This window comes from Gopherus flavomarginatus, chromosome 11, assembly GCF_025201925.1.
Source record: "Gopherus flavomarginatus isolate rGopFla2 chromosome 11, rGopFla2.mat.asm, whole genome shotgun sequence".
Lineage (NCBI taxonomy): Eukaryota > Metazoa > Chordata > Testudines > Testudinidae > Gopherus > Gopherus flavomarginatus.
Window position 1 is genome coordinate 18,229,044 of NC_066627.1, and position 26,833 is coordinate 18,255,876.

The 26,833-nt window shown below is 42.3% G+C and overlaps 1 protein-coding gene across 1 annotated transcript in view; it reads left to right on the forward strand.

Moving 5' to 3' along the window:
* Positions 1–1,559: 1,559 nt before the first annotated feature.
* LOC127031108 (cytosolic phospholipase A2 gamma-like) overlaps positions 1,560–26,833 on the forward strand; it is a 43,458-nt gene continuing 18,184 nt past the window's right edge. Inside the window, exons 1-9 of the mRNA XM_050917866.1 lie at positions 1,560–1,614; positions 8,191–8,346; positions 8,667–8,783; positions 10,615–10,757; positions 12,382–12,580; positions 16,045–16,162; positions 16,810–16,947; positions 20,435–20,488; positions 22,114–22,173. Coding sequence (XP_050773823.1) covers positions 8,323–8,346; positions 8,667–8,783; positions 10,615–10,757; positions 12,382–12,580; positions 16,045–16,162; positions 16,810–16,947; positions 20,435–20,488; positions 22,114–22,173 — 853 coding nt within the window. The 5' untranslated portion in view covers positions 1,560–1,614; positions 8,191–8,322. The remainder of the gene's footprint in view (positions 1,615–8,190; positions 8,347–8,666; positions 8,784–10,614; positions 10,758–12,381; positions 12,581–16,044; positions 16,163–16,809; positions 16,948–20,434; positions 20,489–22,113; positions 22,174–26,833) is intronic.

The window sequence follows — 26,833 nt, forward strand, 5'->3', positions numbered from 1 at the left end:
CACTTGCTCTCAACTTCCTGTCTTACTAGAAACCCAGCCTGGCTCTGCCCAGCTCGGCTTCCTCTTCATTTACACTTTATCAGGCTCCAGCTCTCCTCGAAGTGCAGTGTATGAGGTTAATTGACCCTTTTCAAGGTGCTCAGGCCTGCTGGGGCTTGGAGAAGTGAAACATTCAATGAGGCATGTGGTAAATCCGGATTCCTCACAGTTAGAGCTGTTGAGGGGGATTTTTCTCTGAAAATTTTTGAAAGAAAACAACTGATTTTGTCTGAATATTTCCACTTGTTTCTCTATTTTTGTTGAAAAAAAATGTTTTCAGTTTTGGGGTATTCCCCCATCCACTTTCACATTTCAGCTTTGCCTGCCTTTTGCCCCTGTCTTTAGGATGGGTCAGCTTGTTCCTTGTTATCTGAGTGGAATGTTCCAGTATCAGAGTGTCCTGGTACCATGTTTATATTTCTAGTATCCAATACACTATAGGTGTATGTTTATGCAACATCAGCCCTATCCTTGCCAAATTCTGTGAGCAGGTCCTGCTTCTGGCTCGCAGCTTCACTTTGCATTATGCTAGCAAAGTCTTGACTATTACTTTAGTTCAGGCCCCAGGCCTCATACCAGGTCTCAGATACCAAGGTTTAGATCTCAGGGCCTCCTCTTACCACAAGTGCTTTGGCTTGCAGAGAGTCCTTCCTCCTTGCAGTCATGGCTTATGACCTTTACCTAGCCATATGCAACCCACTCCGCTATACGATTATGATGAGTTTCAGGATCTGCCTTCAGCTGGTATATACCTCCTGGGTAACTGGTTTCTCAGCCACTGCTTTAGTAGTGGAGATGGTTCCCCAGCTAAGCTTCTGCCGCCCCAATGTTATTAACAATTTCTTCTGGTGGAAATGATCATTCTGGTCTCCTGCTCCCCAGTGTGCCTTGCCCGTTTCCTCTTCATTGTTGTGTCTTACATTCTTATCCACTCGGCCATCCTGCAAATTGCCTCCTCTGTCAGGAGTCAGAAGGCCTTTTCCCCCTGCGCCTCTCACCTGCTGGTGGTCTAAAAAACCAGGTATGGAGAAAGTGAATAAGAAACTGTTATTTACTCATTCACATAACACAAGAACCAAGAGTCACCCAATTAAACTAATAGGCAGCAGGTTTAAAACAAACAAAAGGAAGTATTTCTTCACACAACGCACAGTCAACCTGATGTTGTACAGGCCAAAAGTATAACTGGGTTCAAAAAAGAATCAGATCAGTTGATGGAAAATGCTGATGAAAAACAAGACTTACTGTATTTTCAAACTTTTACCACTATTAACCAGTAGTGTGCAGATCATATGGATATCAAGTTGAGGCAGAAAAAATTGTGCAAAAATAGACAGTTGCGGTAAAGCAGCAGATTATGACACTGAGTGCAGCAGCAAGTGCTTAATCACAGTGTTGGCACATGTCCAAAATCTTAACTATAAAAATAACAAGAGCAAGGAAACCACAGAGATAAGGAGAGTGTGAGAGAGAAAATACTGCCTGAGAATTGCTAGCAAAACATTCTCCCCAGAGGACCTGCAGACAACTGGCCATCGGAAGCAGGACATTGCCAATTCAGCTTCACCTCTGATTGTATGTAATTGTGATTCATGGTGTTTCTAGCTAACTGCAATTGGGATTTTTTGTGTTAATAAAAAGTGTTGTTTGTTTGAACTCTGACCACCCTAGTATAGTGAAACTCTTTGAAGGGTAACAAAGAATATGTCTATCAGTGGCTATTAACCAGGATGATTAGGGATGCAACCGCAAGCTCTGAGTGTCCCTAAACCTCTGTTTGCCAGACGCTGGGAATGGATGACAGGGGATGGATCACTTGATGATTGCCTGTTCCGTTCATTCCCTCTGAAGCACCTGGTATTAGCCACTGTCAGCAGACTGGATACTGGGCTAGATGGACCATTGGTCTGACCCAAATAATGTGAATGGCTATTCAAATGTCCTTATGTCTCACTACACCTGCAACAGGTGTTAGTCTTGGAGGGAGGGGTTAAGAGGGGAAAGACCAGCTCAACTGGGAGCTCAAAGTGGGGTGCAAATCTCCAGCTCTCACCCTATGAGAGAGATCTAGCTGGGAGCAGGAACTGACAATATATGGGTTCTGGCTACACCCTCCATGGAAGAGGTGGGAATGACATGGGCAGAGCAGGCCTAAAGGAAAATGGCACCCTAGGTGAACTTGTACTTTGGTGTCCCTGGCCCCTGTAGGTGCTGCCCCATCACCCTTGGCCCTTGTGGCCTCCCTGGGCTCCCTACACCCCATCAACTATGGGCCACACTTCCTCCCCGCACCAGTGGTTAATTTGTATTGAAAGGGGTACTGGGGCTCAGCCTCAGCACAAACTGAGCCCTAGCTGGGCAGTTGGAGAGTGGCAGCTGATGGCCAGATGCCGAGCTCTGAGGCGACACTGCTGTCAGCAGCAGCAGCACAGAAGTAAGGGTGGCATGGTATATGGTGTATTGCCACCCTTACTTCTGCGCTGCAGCTGCAGCACATGATGCCTGGTGCTTGGTCTGCCACTCAAGTTGGGCTCCGCACTGTCACACAGGGGCTGCATCTTGCTGGCAGATGCCAGGGCCATTCCTCAGCCTTCTGGCCACTTCTGGCTCACCAGAGGTGCCATTTCAGATTCTGGGAGTGGGGGGCAATTTTAACCATAATTCCAGGGGCTACTTAGGCACCTGAAAACTCTAGTGGTGTTTTTGAAGAAAATAATTAGAAATTAGTTGAATGGAGCACTGTATCCAATTCCTCATATTTTAAATGTATATGTAAGTTTAGAAGAATCAGGAGATAACATAGCAAGATATTCCCAATCCCAAACCTTGAGGTATCAGTTCTGGAGTTTTATCACAGGGATCAGAAACACAAGTTTGATACTTTGTACACTATCTTTAGTAGAGATACATAAAATAAATGAAATCTGCTTAAAATCTGCTTACTTTTTCTGACAGACACACTCTGTGTTACTGTCATTATCTACTCTACATTAGTCACTTGTTTTTTACTCCACTAAAAAGTATATACTTAATTTTAACATACATGACGTTTTTTTCTCTTTATTAAGAACAGACATTTATTTTTCTAATTATTTTGACATTTATATTTACCAATCACAATCATGTACATGACTCACTAACATTTGACTCCATCATTACTATTACTATTAGACTTAGAACCGCATTTATTTTCATATGACTTTTAAGCTCTTTTACAGATATAACTAAAAATACAATTTGAAAATAAGCAACCTTAATCTGCACAGTGTTGAAAGTTATGTGTTTAGCTATTTTTTTCTTTTTTCAAACTGGCACTGCTAAGGTGAGTACAAGCAAAAGTTACTTTCTAAAAGATAATTATTTGATTGTACCCCTTTAAATAATAAATGACAAAGCACAGTAGGGTGATAAAAGTAAAAATGATAATTACTCCATCCAGGACAGGTCAGGCATTTTAGAACTCAGAGAATTAAATTTAAGCATAAGAGAGAAACAAAACTATGATATGCCCAGATCAGTCAAAAAACTAAAATAATAGGATTGTAATCCCTAATGAACTCTGAAAGAATACAATTGAAGGGAATGCATTGCACATTTCATAGAATCACAGAATCATAGGGTTAGAAGGGACCGCTCTCTATACCTACATCCGGGTCATTAATAAAGATGTTAAACAACACAGGACCCAGAACAGATCCCTGTCGAACCTCACTTGAGTCCTCCCTCCAATCTGACAAAATTCCATTAATAATTACTCTTTGTCTGTGGTGGTTTAATCAATTATGTGTCCACTTAATGGTAGGTCCACCAAGCCCACATGTCTCTAGCTTACTTATCTATGTCAAAATCCTTGATGAAGTCCAGGTATATTATATCCACTGCATTCCCCCTATCCACCAAATCAGTTACCCTGTCAAAGAGGGAAATCAAGCTGATTTGGCTTGACTTGTTCCTGGTAAATCCATGCTGGTTGCTAGCGTTCACCCCTTCATCCTCCAGGTATCCACAAATTGAATGTTTTATATGTTGCTCTAGGAACATACCGGGTACTGAGGTCAGTGTGACTGGTCTCTATTCCCCAGCTTCTCCTTTTCCCACTTTTTTAAAGTTGGGCACTATGTTAGCCCTTCTACAGTCTTCTGGGAAATTTCCTTCCATCCATGAGTTTGTAAATATTTTTTGCCAGTGACTCTGAGATTTCTTCAGCTAATTCCTTCAGAATAGCATCCAGCCTCTGCGATTTGAATTCATTGTTTTTATTTTTTTGCAATATAGATGTATCCCCGGAGTCCTTTAAACGTATCAGCCTGTGATGAGTGTGGGGACGATCTGTATAATTTTTAACCTGTATCTTAAAAGGTAGCTTATGTATTTGATTTCTGTGAGGCTATCAGAGGGCAGCAGACAGTTACAGCACACTCATCCACAGGGAGATATAATAATGAATGACAAGTCATTATGGCCAAATGGGTCTAATTAGCCAAAAAAGCAAAGCTTTAGATATGGTCTCCCACAGTATTCTTGCCAGCAAGTTAAAGAAGTATGGGTTGGATGAATGGGCCATAAGGTGGATAGAAAGCTGGCTAGATTGTCAGGCTCAATGGGTAATGATCAACGACTCAGTGTCTAGTTGGCAGCTGGTATCAAGTGAAGTGCCCCAGGGGTCGGTCCTGGGGCCAGTTTTGTTCAACATCTTTATTAATGAACTGGATGATGGGATGAATTGCACCCTCTGCAAGTTCGCCGATGACACTAAACTGGGGGGAGAGGTAGATATGCTGGCGGGTAGGGATACGATCCAGAGTGACCTAAACAAATGAACAAGAAGCAATCATCTCCATTTGCAGTGGGAGAATTCTAGGTTGGGTATTAGGAAACACTATTTTACTAGGAGGATGGTGAAGCACTGGAATGGGTTACCTAGGGAGGTGGTGAAATGTCCATCCTTAGAGATTTTTAAGGCCCAGCTTGACAAAGCCCTGGCTGGGATAATTTAGTTGGTGTTGGTCCTGCTTTGAGCAAGGGGTTGGACTAGATGACCTCCTGAGATCTCCTCCAACCCTAATATTCTATGATCCTATCAACAACTGTCAGAGAGGTTTCCTTACAAAATCTCCACAGCCAAAGAGAAAAGGAACAAAGAATGTTATTAAACTAAAGATCTTAGTATTTTATATTTTAAATGCATAGTGTTTTCTCTTTCTTATTCTGTATCTTTGATAAATGGTTCTAACAATTTTTAATGGTCTGTTTGCCATGGAACTAACCAAGCTGAGGTCTCTGTACTCAAAACTCATACCATGTTTAGCTATTTAGTGTCATGCAGCAACAGGATCATGTGAACACCTTTTACTCTCTTGTTCCATTTATTCCAAACAACATTTGTTTCTGTACCATCCTCTTAAGTGTGTCTAACTTAGCGTGTCTCACCACACCTGCAGGATGATCAGTGATTCCTGTACACAGGGTAGTGTACCTACTCTTGCACCAGGAGGGGAAGAATTGCGCAAGATTCCACCCCAAAACAGGGAAGGGCAAGGGGCCCAACATAGGAGAAATGTGCTTTTGCAGGGTGACAAATGTCACTGCCTTGTTGTGGCCTCTCTTCGTCTTGGAAGAAGCCTCACATGAGCCACCTCCCACTATCCATGCTAGTTTCCTGCTCTCCTCGTTTCAAACATGTCCCATGCCATTCACGTGATGTGTAACTTTCTGCAGTACTGTGAGCTGGGTAGAGGGAGGTAATTCTGTGTGGCAGAGGATTTAGATACTTCAGAATGAGGAACAAACCTACAACATTTCAAAATATTCCAAGGGAGAGAATGGAGTCTAGCTCAGGAGCAGTCTGCGGGGAGGGCTGCCCAAGACCTGCTTACTCTCAGAATCCCGGACCCCCTGCTCCCAGGGGAATCTGCATGGTAGGGTGCCAAGAACCTAGGCCACTGAAGAATGGTGAACCAGGACTTCCAGGCTGTCACCTCCCTGTTTTCCAACCAGGCAGGATGCCTGTGGAGCCAGGACTGTGAAAGGCTGGCCGCACAGGTGCCAAATGCTAGGTTGCTACACCACTTTCTGAAATTAGGCCTGGCTGCCACTTTGTCTGTACAGAAGGATGGCCAAATCAAATTTCAGTGGCATTGCACCCATACCACCAGAACAGCTGTACTGATTTATTACAGAACCATTGCTTAAAAGTAATTGGGACATGACCCTTCCCCGACGACCCTGCGGACTATGCAACATTGAGCAAATGCAAAAACTTTTTTGGAGGGATCACCCTCCCCATTCCCCCTGGTTGGCACACTGGATCAAATCCCAGATGTAGACCTCACTGAGATTCATAAATCTGCTCAGCACCTACATTTTTGTAGCAGAAGTTTCCTTAGTGCATATATTTCTGCCTCTGGGCATGTGCACAGCTACTTCACTCTGGGTATGAGATGCATATGCCCCAGAGTGATGCAAAACCCAGCGGAAGACAGGTGTTCCTCTGCTTAACTCACTTGAAGGGGAAAATCCAGCAGGTGCACTCTGAGCTTGCCCAACACCACACAAAATATCTCCTAAGGGTAGGAACTCAACTGCTTCCCTCCTCACTTTTAGTCCAGTGGTTCAGGGAATCACCTGGGATGCGAGAGAGCCCTGTTTAAGTGCCTGCTCCGCCTGAGGGAGAAGGGATTTGCACAGGGCTTTGCTACCTCTTGTCCTAACCACTATAGCACGGGTTGATCTAGGAAATCCTCAGTCTCACCTGTTGAAGCTGTTTTACTTTGGATAAATAAAGCAGGTGAGGGGGAAGTAGAGTGAGAGAGAATAACTCTATAGCCCGGTGGCTTGAAAGCGTACCCCTTGCTTTCCTGACAAAGTATTCATCCAGAGTGGAACCATTTTAGGCAGGGACCCCCTGCTTCATAATGTCCCATAGCTCAGCAGTTATGGCACTCACCTGAGAGATGCAGATCCCTTCTTCTCCTCTGTCAGATGGGGCACTCCTATATCTGAGGTGAGTACTCTAGCTGTGGGGCCAACAAGTATGAGTGAGGCTCATCTCCTCCCCAATTCAACAGCTAGCATGAAATGCCTTAGGCAGTGGACTCCAGGCAAGGGCTCACAGTCGACAATCTTAAGCTGAAGTGGGCACCGAACTCCTCGGCTTAAGGGGGACAGTGTTTCAGACATGCTATCCTATTGGCTATCTTAATGGGCTGGCTTTTGTGGATCCCATTCTGAGGCCTCTCACTCTCCCCATTCAGGCTTTGTGAATCCCAGTGATTTGTCAGGTGCCTAAAATTGAGGTGTGGTGATGCTCTGTCTCAAGATGACTATATCCCTTTGTCAATCTAGCTCCAGGAGCCTCAAGGCCCAGCTCATTCAGCACTATGTTGAGGAGGTGGGTTGGCAAGCTGGCAGGAAGCCAGGAAGTTCTAAAAGTTGTGGGCTTTCCCCACATGTGTTTATTTTGACAACAGTAGCAAACTTCAGCAAAACACATCTCTCATCAGAATTTTAACAACCAGCTCTAGCAGTTCCCCATGCACTGTGGATACCATTGCTTGCTCATTATGACTTGCAGTCTTGTATCGTTGCGTTAATAACACTACAAGAGCTACCTGATAGATAACGGACTGGCCCAACCGCTACTCAGCATGATATATACTGTGACTCAGCATCTACTCGGTGCTAGAGGGGAACATTCACAAGTGCATCCTCAATTCTGTTAACCACAACCTTGCAACCGTACTGTCTCCAGCTGGCAGACACTGATGAATCTGAGAGTCTGCTTTTCCAACGGCATCTTTTGAAACGCATCTTAACCACAACAATTGTTTCCATGTTTGATTATAACTAACTGTATCAGAAGGGCAGGTTGGGGAACATTTGGTTGTAGCAGGAAAGAAATGTTATTTCTAGGTTTTGCCTTTATTTTTTTTTTAAATCTGAACCTGATACACCAACCATATTCCCTCTCTTCTTCTTTATATTTGGAATGTAGAACCTCTGAACCACCAAGCTCCATGTTAGTTTACTTTCTTTTACATTTCTAGGCTGATATTCTGTAGGATTTGGGCTCCTAACTCCCTTAGACTCCTTTGCAATTTCCACTCGATATCCCAATGAGGCTATACTAAATGTTCCTTTTCTCTGAAACAGATACAGAAAGAAGAAAAAAACTGTTAGAGGTGACTTGCTCCTCCCATCTGTGCGCTCCCTGAAGAGTCCATTTGCCACTGAAGAAAGAATTCCACATCACCAGGAGCTCTAAGGGGAAACCTGGGAGAAGCTATGGAGAGATCTCAACTGAAACAGGTAATTTATTTGTCATACAGAAACTTGTTTTGTTTGACCCAGTGTGGATTTCTTTCAGTTTAACAGAGTTCATCACAATTTTTGGATTTGTTTTGACCCAGTTTCTCAGAACTTCCAGTGAGACAAAAAAATAAGACATTCATCCAGCTCTACTTCTGACTTTGGCTGAGGTTTCTAGGTACAGCCACCATACACATATAAAGAGTGAATCCTGGGTAACCTCTGAGGGACCTGTGATATCTGCACCCAGACCCTACATCTCCACTCCCTGGCAGCCTTTGGAGAGATGAGATATTTTATTGGCATTTTATTTTTGGCAGGATGATGTACGTGTCCGGCTTTCCCATGAGCTCTCAGAGGGTGAGAAAGAAGCCACTGGGAACAGAAAGGCAAAAGTTCTGGAGTGCCTCAAGAGCCTTGGCATTGCCTGTGATGAGGTAGGGGCCTATGCTGCCCATAGTGCTAAGGAGAACAATCTAGCATGTTAGCCACGTGGATGGTGACTGAGATGCCTGGTACAGTGGGAGGAAATGCCTCCAAAATCCTGCCCCATGGAGATAGTCCCCTTGAAATACAACATTCCCAAAGCACCAGAGGGCAACCAATGGACACAGAAATACAAACCTTATGACTTTTGACAGGACTCAGACTTGGGGGCCTTCTGTTCTAGAAGTACAAGCTCCCTACCTCTCTGGCTAAAGGAGTAACACCCTTAGAATGTAGTAAGGGACTTGCTGGGGCTAATCTTTAGAGGGCTCCATGAGCACGTGAATTCAGCCAGTGTGTCTGTATATACTGCTGTAATTCTGAAGCCAGACAAAGCCTGCAGCAGAGAACAGAGGGGCAGGGGGTATTAGAGCTGTCACTGTAGTGCACAGTTTGCATTCAAACAGTGGTTCTCAACCCCCAACCCAGATAACACATAGAGAGCTGCATATGTGGCCCACAATGGTAAATAGGTTGAGAAACAATGCCTTAGAGGGATAGAGAATTGAGTGTGTTATTGATACTTCTCTGACTTAGTATTAATATCAGTAATGAATAGTGACTGTGTAACATACTTCCTACATGTACCACAGCCCCATCTGTTTGCTGAACTGCACAGAGGGTAAAAGCCAACTACTGCTACTCATCCCCTGTGGTCACTCTGTTAACTAGCATGATGGAGATATGTGAGGAATTTCCCAGGATTGTTGCCCATCATTGAAAAATGATGGTCCTTGGAGGGATGCAAACTCCTGTAGATGTGACATATTTGGGAACATCTCCCCTCTGAGGGCTTTGCAAATGTCAGTCTCAGAGTCTACCGTTGCTTCCTCCTCACAATATTCTTCCTTCAGCACTAGGGAGAGTGACATGAGTTTTTTGGTGCTCAGGGTTCAGTCTCCATTGGTGACTCACTTGTCACTAATCTTGTTAGTGCATTAGTACTACAGCGGGCTCACGTTGCATTCAACGCATTTTAATGAAAAATTGCTATTTTATGAACACAGAAATGTCCATTCTTAACAATAAAATCAGAAACTTTTTGAAATAAAGAGCACCTAAAAATCTACTGGGGAGCAGACAGGTGATGGGGTGATCAGTTTGTGGGGTTTCATGTTTTGGACAGCCCCCACCCTTTAAATTTTTGATGAACAATTTGGTGTCTCCAAAAAAAGAAAGCAAATTTGTATAGGAATAAAAATCATTTCTTGAGCAGCTGCATTTCTTCCGTTATGTTTCAGACACAAAGACTAGTCCTCCTACATTACACACATTTGTTCAGACAAACAAACTCACGCCCGTTAATCATGGAGAGTAAGGGGCATGAACACAGAGCACAGTACAGAGCACTAGTAAGTTAAAGCCCTATTTCAAGTCCAATGGAAATTAAAGAGAGTTAGCCACCTAAATTGCCTAGGTGCTTTTGAAATGCCCTCTAGGCCCTTGCCTGCATCTCTTTGAAAATTCTGGTCCTGGTCTGTATGTTGGTGCATAGGATTTTAAGCAAAAAGGCCCAGAGGTTCAAAGAGCCCTAAGGGATTACTGCTCTGCTACTGTGTGGTTATGGCTGAAAATGAAGATAAGATGCATTTGCTCTTGGCTCAGGATGGGACTCAGGTCATTGGGCACCTGATAAGGATGCTTCCTAACATCAGGCAAACCAGCCTTGGAACTTGAGGCTTTCTCTCTGAATTTCTTGAATGGACCTGTACCAAGAGCTGCATAACAGAGATCACTCATCATTCCTAGTTCATTTGTCATTTCCTCTTTTCTCTTCCCCAGGATAACATGCCTAATATCGCTGTCCTAGGATCAGGCGGAGGTCTGCGGGCCATGATAGCCCTTCTGGGAACCTTGGTGGAGCTGAAGAATCAGGGCCTGTTGGATGCTGTCATGTACCTGTGTGGGGTATCGGGTTCCACCTGGTAGGTGCATGTCACTAGAAGGGAAAATATTCCAATTTTTCCCAGCTCGTGGTCACTGGGGCATTCTTATTATCAATTAGGTACATTTTGAAGGCATTATGAGTGAGATTTTAAGAAGCACCTAGGTGTATGCCTGCACTGCAATCAGGGGCCATGATGTAACAAGCATAGACATACCTGAGCTAGCTTTAACCTTGCTAGCTTGGGAACCAATAGCAGTGAAGCTCTGGTGCTACAACACGGGCTGTACCAGCCTGCTTTGAACCCTGAGTACGTACCCACGCATCTCACCCACATGACATCCATGCTGCTGCAGCTTCACTGCAGTTGGCACTTGAGCTAGCTTGATCAAAGCTAGCAAAGGTCTGTCTACACATGCTGCTGTCACACCTCTGAGTGCAGCGCAGACACACCCTCAATGACTCACCCTTTGATTTGCAATGGGATTTGTGTTCATAAGTCACTTTTGGAAATCCCACCTTTAAGTAGGCAGGAAATGGGTGAGAAATGAAACAGAGGTAAAGTGACACACGCAAGGTCACACAGCAGGTCAGTGGCAGAGCTGGGGCTAGAACGCAGGTGTCTTGAGCCTTAACCCAGTGCCTGCTCACTGGGCATCTACCTCCTGGCCAGGCATGAAGATCTGATCCTAGGGACTCAAGGTGCTGGATGACATGGTTAGAAGATGCAGGGACATTCTGGGCAGACTCAAGAGCTGGAGAAGCTCAGTGGAGACTAGAGAAGCAATGTTTACAGCAACCAAGGTGACAGAGGATAGGCTTCCAGCAGTGGGAACAGTGAGAAAAGAGCAATCTGTGTGTGGGGGGGTATTAAGGGTTTGGGGTTCATTGAGGTTTACCAAGAGATGGGGAATACACAGAGGAAAGGACAGGGACGAGTGAAACAGATCTCCTGCATTGGGGCTTGGGAGGAAGGAAGAAGAGTGGAGTTGACCATGGAGGAAGAGATGGGAAAGAAAAATCTTCTGACACTTCTAGCTGATCAACCAGGGCCAGAATCAGTTTCTATGCCTGCTGTGTAGCACCTTGTTCTGAGAGTCACTCCATTGAGGTAAGTGAGGGGAGCAGAAAATGGGACAGATGAGTGAGGGTGGCCTAGTGAAATGGGCAGTGTGTGTGTGTGTGTTACCATTGTCCTTTTCTGGCTGAGATCTTAATTGCTTCTCTCCGTGTCATACACTCTGTAGTGCCATGTAGTTTCCCTATTGGCTCAAGAAGGGCCCTGGGATCTCATTATACCTATTATGGCCGGATTAGTGCACTCACCACTGCTCTCTGTTAGGTCAAATCAGAATTGCTTAGGTGGATCACAGGTTCTGGAGAAGCAGATAATGGAGTTTCTCCATAGCTCAGAGTGGCAGAGATCTTGGCTTTCAGCAGACAATCTTAGCTCTATCCCTGTTATTGCCATAAATTTCCCAGTGGACATGGTGACAGACAGCCGTGGATGAAGTTCCTGTTAAGTCACAGATTTGTTACAACACCAGGATGATAATTAGAATACCTGGCATGAAAAATAAAAGGTATGAAGATTAAAAGGGGAAGGGGGAACTGCCCATCCTATTCTCTCAGTCTCAGCCATATCTGTTCTGGTTCATTGAAAGGTGCATGTCTTTCCTCTACCAAGAGAAGGACTGGACAGAGAAAGTGCAGGTCTTGGAAGCACGCCTGTGTGATACACTTTCCAAACCTTCATGTCATATTCAAGAGGAATTTACTATTGCGACACAGGCGGCTGAAGATGAACTCTTCTCTCTGACTGATGTCTGGGCTTCTTTCTTTGTCTATCCTGCATTGAAGCTGGTGAGTTGCTGTGTAAATCCAGAGTGGTTCCAGTGAAAAAAATCACTGGATTTACTTAATATATTCCTTTGTTTTTGTTTCTCTCTCTCTCTCTCTCTCACACACACACACTCTCTCCGAGTACTTGGGATTCAGGAGCAAAAGAGTGGAAGCATATTAACTCCTGCTAATATTTTAAAGAATGAGGAGTACTTGTGGCACATTAGAAACTAACAAATGTATTTGGGCATACGCTTTTGTGGGCTAAAACCCACTTCACTGGATGCATGCAGTGGAAAATACAGTAGGAAGATGTACATACACAGAGAACATGAAAAAATGGGTGTTGCCATACCAACTATAATAAGACTAATCAATTAAGGTGGGCCATTATCAGTAGGAGAAAAAAAAACTTTTGTAGTGATAATCAGGATGGCCCATTTCCAACTGTTGACAGGAAGGTGTGAGTAACAGTAGGGGAAAAATTAGCATAGGAAAATAATTTTTACTTTGTGTAATGATCCATCCTCTTCCAGCCTTTAATCAAGTCTAATTTAATGGTGTCCAGTTTGCAAATTAATTCAAATTATTCAGTTATTCAGCTTATCAGAATCTGAAGAATACCCAGAAGTCACCTACTGCAGGACAAACCCAGCAAAGAAAGTAACAGAAGGCCACAAGCCATCACCTTCAGGCCCCAACTAAACCTCTCTAGCACATCATCAAGGATCTACAACCTATCCTGAAGGATGATCTCTCACTCTCACAGATCTTGGGAGACAGACCTGTCCTCACTTACAGACAGCCCCCAAACCTGAAGAAAATACTTACCAGCAACAACACACCACACAACAAAAACACTAACCCAGGAACTATCCTTGCAACAAAGTCTGTTGCCATCTCTGTCCACATATCTATTCAAGGGACCATTATAGGATCTAATCACATCAGCCACACTATCAGAGGCTCGTTCACCTGCACATCTACCACTGTGATATATGCCATGATATGCCAGCAATGCCCCTCTGCCATGTACACTGGCCAAACCAGACAGTCTCTACACAAAAGAATAAATGGACACAAATCTGGTGTCAATTATAATAATATATAACATTCAAAAACCAGTCAGAGAACACTTCAACCTCCCTGGTCACTCAATTACAACATAAAAGTTGCAATTCTCCAAGGGAAAAAAAAAAAAACAACCTCCAAACAGAAACTGCAGAATTGTAGCATTTTTCCATGTTCTCTTTGTATATATATCTTCCTACTGTATTTTCCACTGAATGCATCCAGTGAAGTGGGTTTTAGCCTGTCAAGGTTCCTTCCCCACTCTGAACTTTAGGGTAAGATGTGGGGGACCTGCATGAGAAGCTGTACGCTCAATTAACAGCTTAGATCTGGTCTGGCTGCCAGCACTCCCAAGCACTACTTTCCTTCCCTGGGTAGCCTTGAGAGACTTCAACAATTTCCTGGTGAACACAGATCCAAACACAGTTCACAATTTCCTGGTGAACACACCCCTTGGATCTTAAAACAAGGAGAAATTAACCATCCCCTCTCCTTTCTCCCACCAACTCCTGGTGGATCCAGATCCAACTCCCTTGGATCTAAAAACAAGGCAAAATCAATCAGGTTATTTAAAAAAGTCTTTTAATTAAAGAAAAGAAAGATAAAAGAAAACCCTCTAGGAGAGATTAGCATATCAGCTACTCTCACAGACAACAGATTCCAAACACAGAGGATGTTCCCCTGGGCAAAACCTTAGTTACACCAAAAAAAAACCCCAAATACCCAGTTTTATTCTTCCTCTAATTGCACAAGACAGGTTACAAAGAAATAAACATACACCTATTTACTCCTTTCTAAAACTTACTACTCTAATAAGAGGCTGGTTCCTTGCTTTTGAAACATCTTGTTCCCCCATTGGTTCCTCTGGTCAGGTGTCAGCTAGACTAGGTGAACTTAACCCTTTACAGGTAAAAGAGACATTAACCCTTAACTATCTGTTTATGACATAGCTCACAAAAGCTTATGCCCAAATAAATGTATTAGTCTCTAAGATGCCACAAGTACTCCTTGTTCTTTTTGCTGATACAGACTAACCCGGCTACCACTCTGAAATATTTTAAAGCTATCTAAACCCTTTGACAACTTCATATATTTCAGCCTCTTACTATGAGCTCTCAAAGACCACTGTGGTATCTGAACATTTCTAAAGTGAGGACTTCAAGGCTGTTTAAGAGTTTTGGATACCCCTTTTATCTTAAAATTAGTGGGAATTTGGCCTTCAAATCACTTAGGTTGTTTTGAAAATCTCAACCTAGCATCTGATTCCAAAATCCTCCACTCTCCAGAATATGAATTGATAACAGGGAGCTCAAAGGTATGAAAATTTCAATCATGGTCTTGAATTTTTAATAATGGGCTCTTTAATCTAGCACAGAAAAGGTTTAATATGATTGGCTGGAAGTTGAAGTGAGAGAAATTCAGACTGGAAAGAAGGTGTATATCTGCGTATTTTTGACAGTGAGAGTAATTAACTATTGATACAATTTATCAAGGCTTGCGGTAGATTCTTCATTGCTGATAATTTTTAAATAAGTATTGGATGTTTCTCTAAAAGATTACTCAATCCAAAACTATTTTTGGTAGGTTTCAGGTCATTTTTAAGGTTTTATTTGTTTTTGGTTTTTTGTTTTTGGTTTTTACTTTTTTCAAATGAAATACCATTTCAAAACAAAAAAAAGTTAAAATATTTCATTTCAAAGCAGCTGAAATAAACAATTTAAACTTTTATCAATTTTTTTCTCAGATAAAAGAATTCACCAAATTTGACCTGAATTCACAAATAATTTCAATGCTCTTAAAATGCATTTTTCATTGAATTTACTATTCACTAAAAGCTTTTTGCCTGGCTTTGCTGCTCCCTAATTGCTATTAATTTTGATGGAACTGAGGCTCTGTCTCCACTAGAGCTGGAAGTGTAATTCCCAGCTGGAGGAGACACACCCACGTGAGTTCTGATGGAGACCTAGGTACGACTCAGTGGGGTTACCCCTCCCTCTGCTCCTGCCGCTGCAGCACACCAATATTCATACTGTGCTAATGCGGCTATGTCTCCTCGAGCTGGTAATCTGACCGTCCTTCTCCAAGATAGATATATCCTAAGGCTCTTACCTTGCTTAGTTGCTTTTGAAAAGCCCTTTATGTGTTGATCTGCATCTTTAGGTGCCTAAATATTTTTTTTAATCTGTGCCTAATTCCTTTAGGCCCATTTGAAAGTCTCCACCATGGACTGTAAATACTCTGTTGTTTGTCCATACAGTGCACACTAGAATGAGGGAACAATGACAAAGATGATGATGGTCTCAACAAAAATGGTCTTTGTAATTCCTGGCCTGAACTAATTAGTCAGGGACAAATTGCTGGGAACATCACCAAAACTTGTGTCTTTCTGCGCTAATCAGTTCTTACCTTTGCAGTATGATGAGACTAAACTATCTGAACATGATGATTCCTCCAAAAATGGGAAAAATCCTTACCCAGTCTATGCGGCAATAGAAGCAAACCAATTGGGTAAAGCAGGTGAAAACAGCCCAGGTAAAAAAAAAAATGTTTTTTTTTTGCATAAACCTGTCAACTCTCTCTCTCTCTTGCTCTCTCTATTTTTCAATCGATTTTTTTATCAATGACTTTACCAAAATGGTTATTGATGTTCATTTTCCAAAAAAAGCTTAGGTTTGTCAATAAATGAAAAAATCCCATAATTGTTTCAGTAGTGACTTTGAAAACTTTTTCAATACAAATGTCTATCAAAAAAGTTTGTGATAGATCAGTTTTGAAAATGAAAAGAACCTTGAAAACTTCAGAAAGTGTTGTGAAATTGTTTGCCTTTTTGTTTAGCTCTACAGTTAAATTTATTACTTTAGATTTGACTCATTTTTCCTTTATACCTTTGGTCCAAGTTAGGGATGGGTGGTTGGAGGGTGGGTGGAGAGGGGCTGTGGTTGTCACAAGAGGAATTCTGGGATATACAAGGACAGCACATGCTGACTTAGGAGGGAAACAGCTGATAGAGGAAGTCACTATAAAAATGGCATGAAAATGACTGTGGATGAAGGTACAGACTGCAAAATTAGGTGAGATTCACTGGTGGAGCAAACAAATTGAGGGCGTGGGGACTGAGAAATTATTGCTATCAGCCAAGAAAGGGACAACAAGGAACTGGCTCTATCTATATTTCACAGGAACCTGGTTTGAATTCACCCCCCATGAATCTGGCTTTCCCAGCCTGGGGGCATTTGTGTGCACCGAAGACTTGGGAAAGAAAATCAAGGATGGGAATTCGCAAAAGAGGGATGAGAAAAATATCTGCTACCTGCAAGGTAAGCTTTGAAGCCCCTTCTTTTTAGCTGATTGACAGATATGTATGTAACCCTTCTGCCAGGTGGAGTTGGCAGTAGCAGGGGCTGGGTTCAATATCCAGGGGTCCCTCTTAAAAATATAACACAGAAACTGGCTCAAGCCCCACCCAACAATCTGGTAAAATTACAAACCACCCCTGGGTGCTTCTAAGAGGCAAAATTTCCCCTCTTGCTGGCACCGAGCCTGTATATAGCAGAGAAAACTTTTAGTAAAAGGGGAAAGGACCCCGGCATTAATTTGGGAAAACACCACCACTGTGATTCGAACACATCTGACCATGAGCTAAACTCCCTCTCCAGAGTAAGTTGGGCAGTGTCCTGAGCCACCGTTTCTCACCTTGCCGTGAACAACAAACAGATGTTCCTTTAACACACCACTGCCCTCTCCCTCCACCTCACACTGCTCACAGCTGCTGTCCTTGGTCCCTGAAGACCCAGATTTCAGAGGTGTGTTCACATGAGCTCACCTCTCAGCCAGGGAGAGAGCAGGGTGGGGAATGTGGAGCAATACCTCAGTTGCTGCTGTCGCTGCAAATGGCTCACAGTTGCCGCCCTTCACTCTGTGCCCCTGCTGTCATTTCTCATGCCACAGTTCACTGCACCCCTGCCATTGTCTGCTCTGTTGCCGATGGCCCTGCGTCCTCACCTTCTGCCTCCCCACTGTGACCTCTGTGAGTCGGTCTCTTGGGGTTCCACCTGGCTCCCAGTGACTTCAGCAGCTAGTGGGGGAACTTCCCTGCTAGGGCAGACTGGGCCGTCTCTTCCCCCAAACACTGTCCCCTAGCATCCCTAAGGCTGAGCACTTGACCTGATTATCAGTGATTTAGCTCTAGCAATCACTTACCAAAACAAAACGCTCTCAACTGAGCCTAATCAGCTCTACATTTAAAAAGGGGAGAGGGGCAGGTCAAGTGTTGCCTAGGACTTTTAGACAGAGCCCACCCCTCTAAAAAGAACCAACTGTCCCCCTCCCACACCCTCTACTCACTGGGATCTGGCATTGGAACCTCTGCTTAGCAAGTGCAGTTCAGTTCATTTGGGCTTGACCCCCGCAATAAGGGCAGGGTAAGCACAGTTCTGCTGCCCTTTACTGATACAATCACAATAACAACATTTCGTGATTACTGAAGTGATTTGTAACCCAATACCAGACAAAATTGATCACTTGGGCAGGATACCTTGGCAGATTAGGTGTGTTTATGTCCTGGAACCTTTTCCCTCCAGCTTATCACTTGCTGCCAGGGGAGAGCTCATTCAGACCTTGCTGATAGATAGGTAGATAGATAGATAGATAGATATTGCAGGTCCACCCTGTTATTTGAATGCAGCATATTATAGACCTATTTGGAATGTTTCAACCCTGTAGGTCTCATCCCAGTCTCAGAGCTCTCTTCCCAGCTGCTTGTATCTACCCAGCTTTTCTTCCCCTCCATCTTCTTTCTGTACCCTCACCCCTATTTCCACCTCACTCATGACATTCACTCACATGTAACTGCCTTTGCTCACCCTTAGCTCATATTTTCTTCAACCCAGTTAGCTCCTCCTGAAACATGGTTAGTTTTTGTATAGATAACATATCCCATCCACAGATCTAAACACGCTTTTCAAAAGTTTGGTGAGCATCAACATACACACTTTACAGAGAAGGAGACTGAGTCATCGAGAGGGGAAATGGCTTTTCTAAGGTCATAAAGTTTGGTAATGGAAGGTAAAGGAATAGAAGTCAGGTCTCCTATGTCTAAGCTACTGTCCTGTCACTAGAGCTGGAATTTTCTAAGATCCCTAGGATAATTAGGAAGCCCAACTTGCATTGAATTCCACTAGAATTTGGACACCTAACTCCCACAGTTTCCTTTGAAAATCCCAGCGAGGAACATTCACCTTCCTATTAGTTAATATCCAGTGTTTGCATGTCTTGGACTTTTATATTTATTTATTTGGATTGGGAATTTCCAAAAGGTTTAAAATGATTAGGCAATTGTGTTGACGGGAAGGGGAATTTTCAAAGGGAGAAAGGATAGTTATGTACCCAACTCCTAAACAAATTCCATGGGCTTTGAATTTGTGATTTGTTGAAAGGAGGTAAGTGTTTTAGGAGTATAAGGATCATTTGAAGTCAATGGGTGATGTGTGCTTCTAAGTCAGCTAGGTACATTTTAAAATCACCTCCCTTATTCACTTTGAAAATTCCAGCTTCATTCATTCATTCATACAAATTTGTACTACACCAATCAAACACAGCCCATCCTAGACTCTGGGTACTTTTGACAGTACTTCAAAATGCATCTCCTAATGGAAGACAAATCCAGCAATTAATTATTCTTAGAAAACAAACAAACAGACAAACAAACAAACAACAAACATTCTAACTCTAAGGATAGTGAAGCTCTGGAACAGGTTTCCAAGGGACTTTGTGGTGCCCCCGTCACTGGAGGTTTTTAAAGAAGTTGGACAAACATCTGTTAGGAATAGTCCAGATTTACTCGGTCATGCCTCAGTGAGGGAGGGTGGACTAGATGACAACTCAAGGTTTCTTCCAGCCCTACATTTCTATGATCTTGAAATAACAGTAAGCCTAGCAGGATTTAATACACCCACTGTCAAGACCACCACTGCCTCTTGAGGCTGCCCTGTCTCACCTAGTTCTCAACTCACTACTGGGCAGGAATGTTCCAAAAATTATCAAATGCTCTGGGCAGGGACTGTCTTTCTGTCTTGTGTCTGTCCAGCGCCTAGCACAATGGGGTCCTGCTTCATGGCTGGGTCACCTAGGCAGTGTGATACTGCAAATACCAATACTCATAATTAGGATTGGTCAAATGTTGGCATTACCATTCCACAGGAAATCTGAACATTAGTTTCTATTCCGAATCAGGACTAAAACACATAGTTTCAACCTTTCCCACAAAATGATTTCCATTTCAGGTCAATCGAAATGTTCCACTTCTGTAAAAAAAATCAAAATGTTGCCTTCCTATTTCTACTCTTTAAATGTTGTCTGTTATAGTTTCATTTACATTGTATTATACAATCCAATTAATTTGGAAATGAAAGATTATTTCAAAATGAAACATTGAAATGTTCTGTTTTGATAAGGTCAACCTGCCTCATTTCACATTTATTTTTTAAATGAAATTTTGTTAAAAATCAACAAATTCACATAGAAAGTTCAAATTTTGACAAAAGAATATTTGCTGATTTGAAGAATATTACATTTGAAATTTTTGACCACCTCTACTCACAATAAACTTTTTCAGTTATGGATCAATATGTGAACAAAGTTGCAAAAACACATAACCTATGAGAGACTGGCCTGCGAGTGCCTCATTGACTTTTCTGCTAATGGGGCTCCTATCCAGGCAACTCCTTACATTATATTGAAGGGAAAGGCCTTGATGCTTTCTTAGCTGCTCTATGGTAAATAAGGTCTTTTCCTTCTTGTTTTCAGGCTTATGGGGAAGCGCCCTTGGAAGTATGGATGCAAACAAGAAATATTTAATAGGTACTGACATTTCTGTGTGTTGAAGGTAGGGTCATCAGTGGAATCGGAACAGGTCCCCAATGGAGGCATCACCACTCCATTCTATAGCAATGATTCCAGTGCCCGACTCTTTATCACAATGATACTGTCGTGTGTCAAACAGCCACTGTATTAGCAGTAGCCTAAAGTAGCTCATAGGTGTCTGCCAGTTGTGGGTGGGTTGGATTTTCAAGGGTGCCAAAGGAAGACCGAGCACCCAACTTTCATTTTTTCCTTTCATAATCTCCAGCATTCCAGATAATTTCCAGATTATTATAGCTAGGGCTGAGATTTTCTTAATTGATGAGGGGATTTGGATCCTAATTTCCATTAACGTTGATAAGAGTTGAACATCATCTAATCTCATGCTTCGGGGCTTCAGCCAGCCACTGGCAGCAATCAGGAAGGAATATCTTCCCTTATGAACAATTGTAATCAGTTTCATTATTTATTTATTTATTTATTTATTTTCCCACCACTAAAGATGGGATACAGGTGGGGTAGGTCAATGTTCTGATGTGGTACTGAGAATCCTCTTTTTAAATGCCTGGTTGGTGAGTCGTGTTCAGAGTCCAATTGATCACCAGATTTGGGGTCAGGAAGGAATTTCCCCCCAGGTTACACTGGCAGGACCCATGGGGTTTTCTTAACATTTCTCAGCAACATGGGGTGTGGATCGCCTGCTGAGGTTATATGAACACATCTCACCTAATCATTCCCTGCCATTGCCAGGACCTCTGCTTCAGGTGCGCCTCAATCTTTCCTGTTCTCTACCTGTGGCACATAACAGCTCAGTCTCCTGAGCAGTGCCTTACTTTAACTGAAATTTCTATGTGAAATTTCATGGCCTCTTGATCTCAAACTATACGAATCCATGGCATTATGAAATTCAACTCCTTTAGGCATCCTTGAAACTCTCAGTTTAGATCAAATCCTGATTTCAAACTTTAATCTGATTTTGCAAAGATTTAGCTTTAGGGCAAATTCTGCCAGTGAAGTCAGCGGAGTTACTTCTGAATACAGCCACATCAAACATTTTGACTAAAGAGTTTTCCACCAGAAAATCATATTAAAAAATTTTGTGGGAATGTGTCAATTCCGAGATAATTTTTGATGGAAAATATTCAAAATGCTTCAAAAACCAAAATAGAGTATTTTGTTCTGACCTTATCATTTTATTCAACTTTATCTTTTCATTTGCTTTTAACTTTTATTTATTTTTTTAGCTAGGTAGCTAAAAATATCATATATTACCTTATATTTTGTATTATATATGTATAGCATTTTCTATTAGCTTATAATGGTTCACTGTTGTTGAAAGAAAATATTTTAGTAGGGTCATTTTGATAATTCTGAATTGAAATATTTCACAATTTCACTTCTTCAAGATATTTAGATGTTTTGACTTTTCTAAACCAATTTGAGATGAAAACAAATCCCAGAGGTTAGAAATTGTATTTTCTTACCCACTCTCCTTCTGAGTTACACCAGTTCAAATCATAACGAAATCAGTTTTACATTTTGTAACCCAAATGTGATTTCCTATGGTTAGTATCCTTAGCTGTGAGAAAAGACTTATAACACGTGTTCTGTTTTCCATTGGCAAGACCATCTTAAGGAAAAATTCCGAAAACTCAGAGAACATCGGTATGCAGTAGGTAAAGCAGGTGGGTCATTGTATTTCTGGAATCATGGGCTGTTTTTTTAAGAACTCACCTTGACTTTATCTTGACATGACTCCAATGACGTGAAGAGAGATAGTTCTGATCTGCACCTCTCTGAGAGGCTACGTCTTCACTACAGCCTCCCTGCCCCCCACAGTGTGGACACAGCATACGCTGACAGAAGGAGTTTTTCTGCCAGTATATGATTAATAGTTCCCCCAACAACATTAGCTACATTGAAAAATGCACTCTTCCATCTTCATAACTGCATCTACACTGAGGTTTTTTTGAGGGGGCAGAGTGGAGATGGCATAGCGAAATGTGTGTTTTTTCACTCCCATGACCAACATAGGTGTGCTTTATAAGCTTAGATCAAGCCAGAGGGGAATCAAGCCATATCCATTAATGACATATGTGATTTTCATGGGTCTCATTCCCCCTTTGTAATGAATGTTAACACTCATAGTTTCTGTTTGACAAATGCTTGCTCGGAACAAAATCGCCCTGAAAGCTCATATGTGACCTTCTCTACATGGGAAATTTTACCCGTTACCCAGCTATAGGTATACCAGAATAACCCTCATGTGGACACTCTTGTTCTGGTGTAAGTGTGGTTTTCTCACATTAGCTTAAACCATTTTCATTGAGATATAAGCTAAACAAAAAAAAAAAGGCAGAAATAAATATCTACAAGAAAGTCATAGACTACAAGTCCAGAAGGGACCATTGAGCCCCAGTAGTCTGACCTCCAGTATAACAAAGGCAAAAGAAGGTCCCTAAAATAATTACTAGAGCAGTTCTTTTTAGAAAAAAAAATCCAATCTTGATTTAAAAATTTCCAGAGATGGAGAATCCACCGTGACCCTTGGGAAGTTTTTCCTATGGTTACTTACTCTCACTATTAATATATATATATATATATATATATATATATATATATATATATATATATATATATATATATATATATATATATATATATATATATGTATTCCTTATTTCCAATGTGAATTTGTCTAGCTTCTATGTCCACCCATTGGATCTTGTTATACTGTTATAAATATCTATAAGTAACTACATGGGGAGCAAATCCCAGATGATTCCCAAAGTTCTCTTATGGCCTGTATTATACTGGAGGTCAGAACAGGTGATCACAATGATCCTTCTGGCCTGAGAAGCTATGAATAGTAATGAAAGAGACCTGCTCTCCTTAAGATACTATCTCGCCCACCTAGTCTCTCTCATATCCTGGGTCCAATGCGGATATAACAATACTGCCAACAACAATGAAGTCTAATTAACATTAATTAATTTAATTGTTTAAATCACACTAGGCACCTGTTTTTAAATTTAGGCATATCAATACCTTAAAAATCCTGGCCAAGTGTCCAGTTCCCATTGGTGCCTTTGAAAGTCTTCACCTTAAGTCATTTGGATGTGATTTTCAAACAAGATAAAGAGAGTTAGGTGCCCAAATGCCACTGACCTCCATGGTTACCTAACTCCCTTAGTATTTGTTCTAAATCTCAGCCTACGGTCCAGATTTTTAAAGATATTTTGGCACCAAATGGGATTTTCAAAAGCATCTAGGTGATTATCTTACATTGAAACCCATGATTTTGAAGCAACTAGGTACTTCTGAAAATATCACTAGGTACCTAAATACCTCTAAAAATCTGACCCTAACTGACTACCCAAGGGCCAGACAGGGAGTCAGTGGGGAGCCAGGAGAAGAGCCCAAATGTTTTTTCTGATCTCCCTGTGGTGGGAGGTTTGCAAGCAGAAGGCATTCCAAAGATGTCCCTGTGAAGTCCAGCTAGTTAAAACTTTTGCAGAAGGAAAATTCTGACATTTCAAAATTTAATCAGAATGAAACCAAACAATTTCAAAATGTTTGGAAAAAGTATTTTCAGATCAATCAAAGCTTTCCCTTTTGATAAAGTGGACATGATTTGTTTTGGTTTAGACTTTTAAAAAATGTGACCTTATATCCTATATAAAATAAATATTGAGGGCTAAAATTGAAACACTCCATTCTGATAAGGTACATTTTGACCTATCAAAACACTTTGTTTCAATTATCTTTTCACCAAAAAGAAATGTCATCAAAAGCAATATGTTCCAAATTTCAACTAAAATTGATAAGTTCCAATTTGTCAAAAATCAACATGTTCGCATGGAAAGTATAAATTTTGACTAAATGGCCATTTTTGATGCAGAATGTGCTGTTAGGAAATTTGTAACCAAGTCTACTGTGAAGTCATGAAGTTCAGGCTTCCTTCCCAGCCCTCATCACCAGCCCTAATCCCAAAATTGAATTTGTTAACTTCTACTTTGCACACAGCTTGCTGTATTCAATGGAAGACATTTCCTTAGATACACCAAGTGTCCAGAACAGGTGTCTATTGTTCTAAAGGGGGTTCTGGGTGTCTCCTTAGCATGCCCCAGTCCCAAGCAGTTATACCCTGAAGCACAGAGCACTGGAACATGAATAGGAATAACCATTCACTAGCGAGATCCAGCAATTGCAGAACTGGCAGTGTAGTCTGAGCTGTGACTTATAGACTCATAGACTCATAGACTCATAGGTCAGAAGGGACCAATCTGATCATCTAGTCTGACCTCCTGCACAAGGCAGGCCACAGAACCCCACCCATCCAATTTTATACAACCCCTATCCCAGGACCGAGTTATTGAAATCCTCAAAAATGGTTTGAAGACCTCAAGCTGCAGAGACACCACCAGCAAGCGACCCGTGCCCCACGCTGCAGGGGAAGGCGAAAAACCTCCAGGGCCCCTGCCAATCCGCCCTGGAGGAAAATTCCTTCCCGACCCCAAATATGGCGATCAGCTAAACCCTGAGCATGTGGGCAAGAGTCACCAGCCAGCACCCAAGAAGGAGTTCTCCGCAGCAACTCAGTACCCATCGCATGCAACATCTCCCCGCAGACCATTGAGCAGACCTGTCTGGTGGTAATTCAAGATCAATTGCCCAAATTGACGATCCTATCATAACATCCCCTCCATATACTTATCAAGCTTTGTCTTAAAGCCAGGAAAGTCTTTTGCCCCTACTACTTCCCTCGGAAGGCTATTCCAGAACTTCACTCCCCTAATGGTCAGAAACCTTCGTCTAATTTCAAGTCTAAACTTCCTAATATCCAGTTTATACCCATTCGTCCTCGTGGCTACATTAGTACTAAACTTAAATAATTCCTCTCCCTCCCTAACGTTAACCCCCTTGATATATTTATATAGGGCGAGCATATCCCCCCTCAGCCTTCTTTTGGCCAGGCTAAACAAGCCAAGCTCTTTGAGTCTCCTTTCATAAGGCAGTTTTTCCATTCCTCGGATCATCCTCGTAGCCCGTCTCTGAACCTGTTCCAGTTTGAATTCATCCTTCTTGAACATGGGACACCAGAACTGCACACAGTATTCCAGATGGGGTCTCACCAACGCCGTATACAACGGTACTAACACCTCCTTATCCTTGCAGGAAATACCCCGCCTGATGCATCCCAAAATCGCATTTGCTTTTTTAACAGCCGTATCACATTGGCGACTCATAGTCATCCTGCTATCAACCAGTACCCCAAGGTCCTTCTCTTCCTCCGTCGCTTCCAACTGATGCGCCCCCAACGTATATCCAAAATTCTTGTTATTAATTCCTAAATGCATGACCTTGCACTTTTCACTATTGTATTTCATCCTATTTCTATTACTCCAGTTTACAAGGTGGTTCAGATCTTCTTGAATAGTATCCCTGTCCTTCTCCGTGTTAGCAATACCCCCCAGCTTCGTGTCATCCGCGAACTTTATTAGCACATTCCCGCTCTTTGTGCCAAGGTCAGTAATAAAAAGGTTAAATAAGATCGGTCCCAAGACCGATCCTTGAGGGACTCCACTGGTGACCTCCTTCCAGTCCGACAGTTCACCTTTCAATACGACCCTCTGGAGTCTCCCCTTTAACCAGTTCCTTATCCACCTTACAACTTTCATATTCACTCCCAGCTTTTCCAATTTAACTAACAGCTCCCCGTGCGGAACCGTGTCGAACGCCTTACTGAAATCTAGGTAAATTATATCTACCGCATTTCCTTTATCTAAGTAATCCGTCACCTTCTCAAAGAAGGAGATCAGATTGGTTTGGCACGATCTACCTTTAGTAAATCCGTGTTGCAGTTCGTCCCAATTACCATTGACCTCTACGTCCTTAACTACTTTCTCCCTTAAAATTTTTTCCAAGACCTTACATACTACAGACGTCAAGCTAACAGGCCTATAATTACCCGGATCACTCTTTTTCCCTTTCTTAAAAATAGGAACTACATTAGCAATCCTCCAGTCATACGGCACAACACCCGAGATTATCGATTGCTTAAAAATTCTCGCTAACGGGCTCGCAATTTCACGCGCCAGTTCCTTTAATATCCTCGGGTGGAGATTGTCCGGGCCCTCCGACTTCGACCCATCAAGCTGTTCAAGTACGGCCTCTACCTCAGTTGCAGTAATATCCACTTCCATATCCACATTCCCGTTTATCATCCCTCCATCATCGCAAGGTTCCTCACTAGTCTTATTAAAAACCGAGGCAAAGTACTTGTTTAGATGTTGGGCCATGCCTAGGTTATCCTTAACCTCCATTCCATCCTCAGTGTATAGC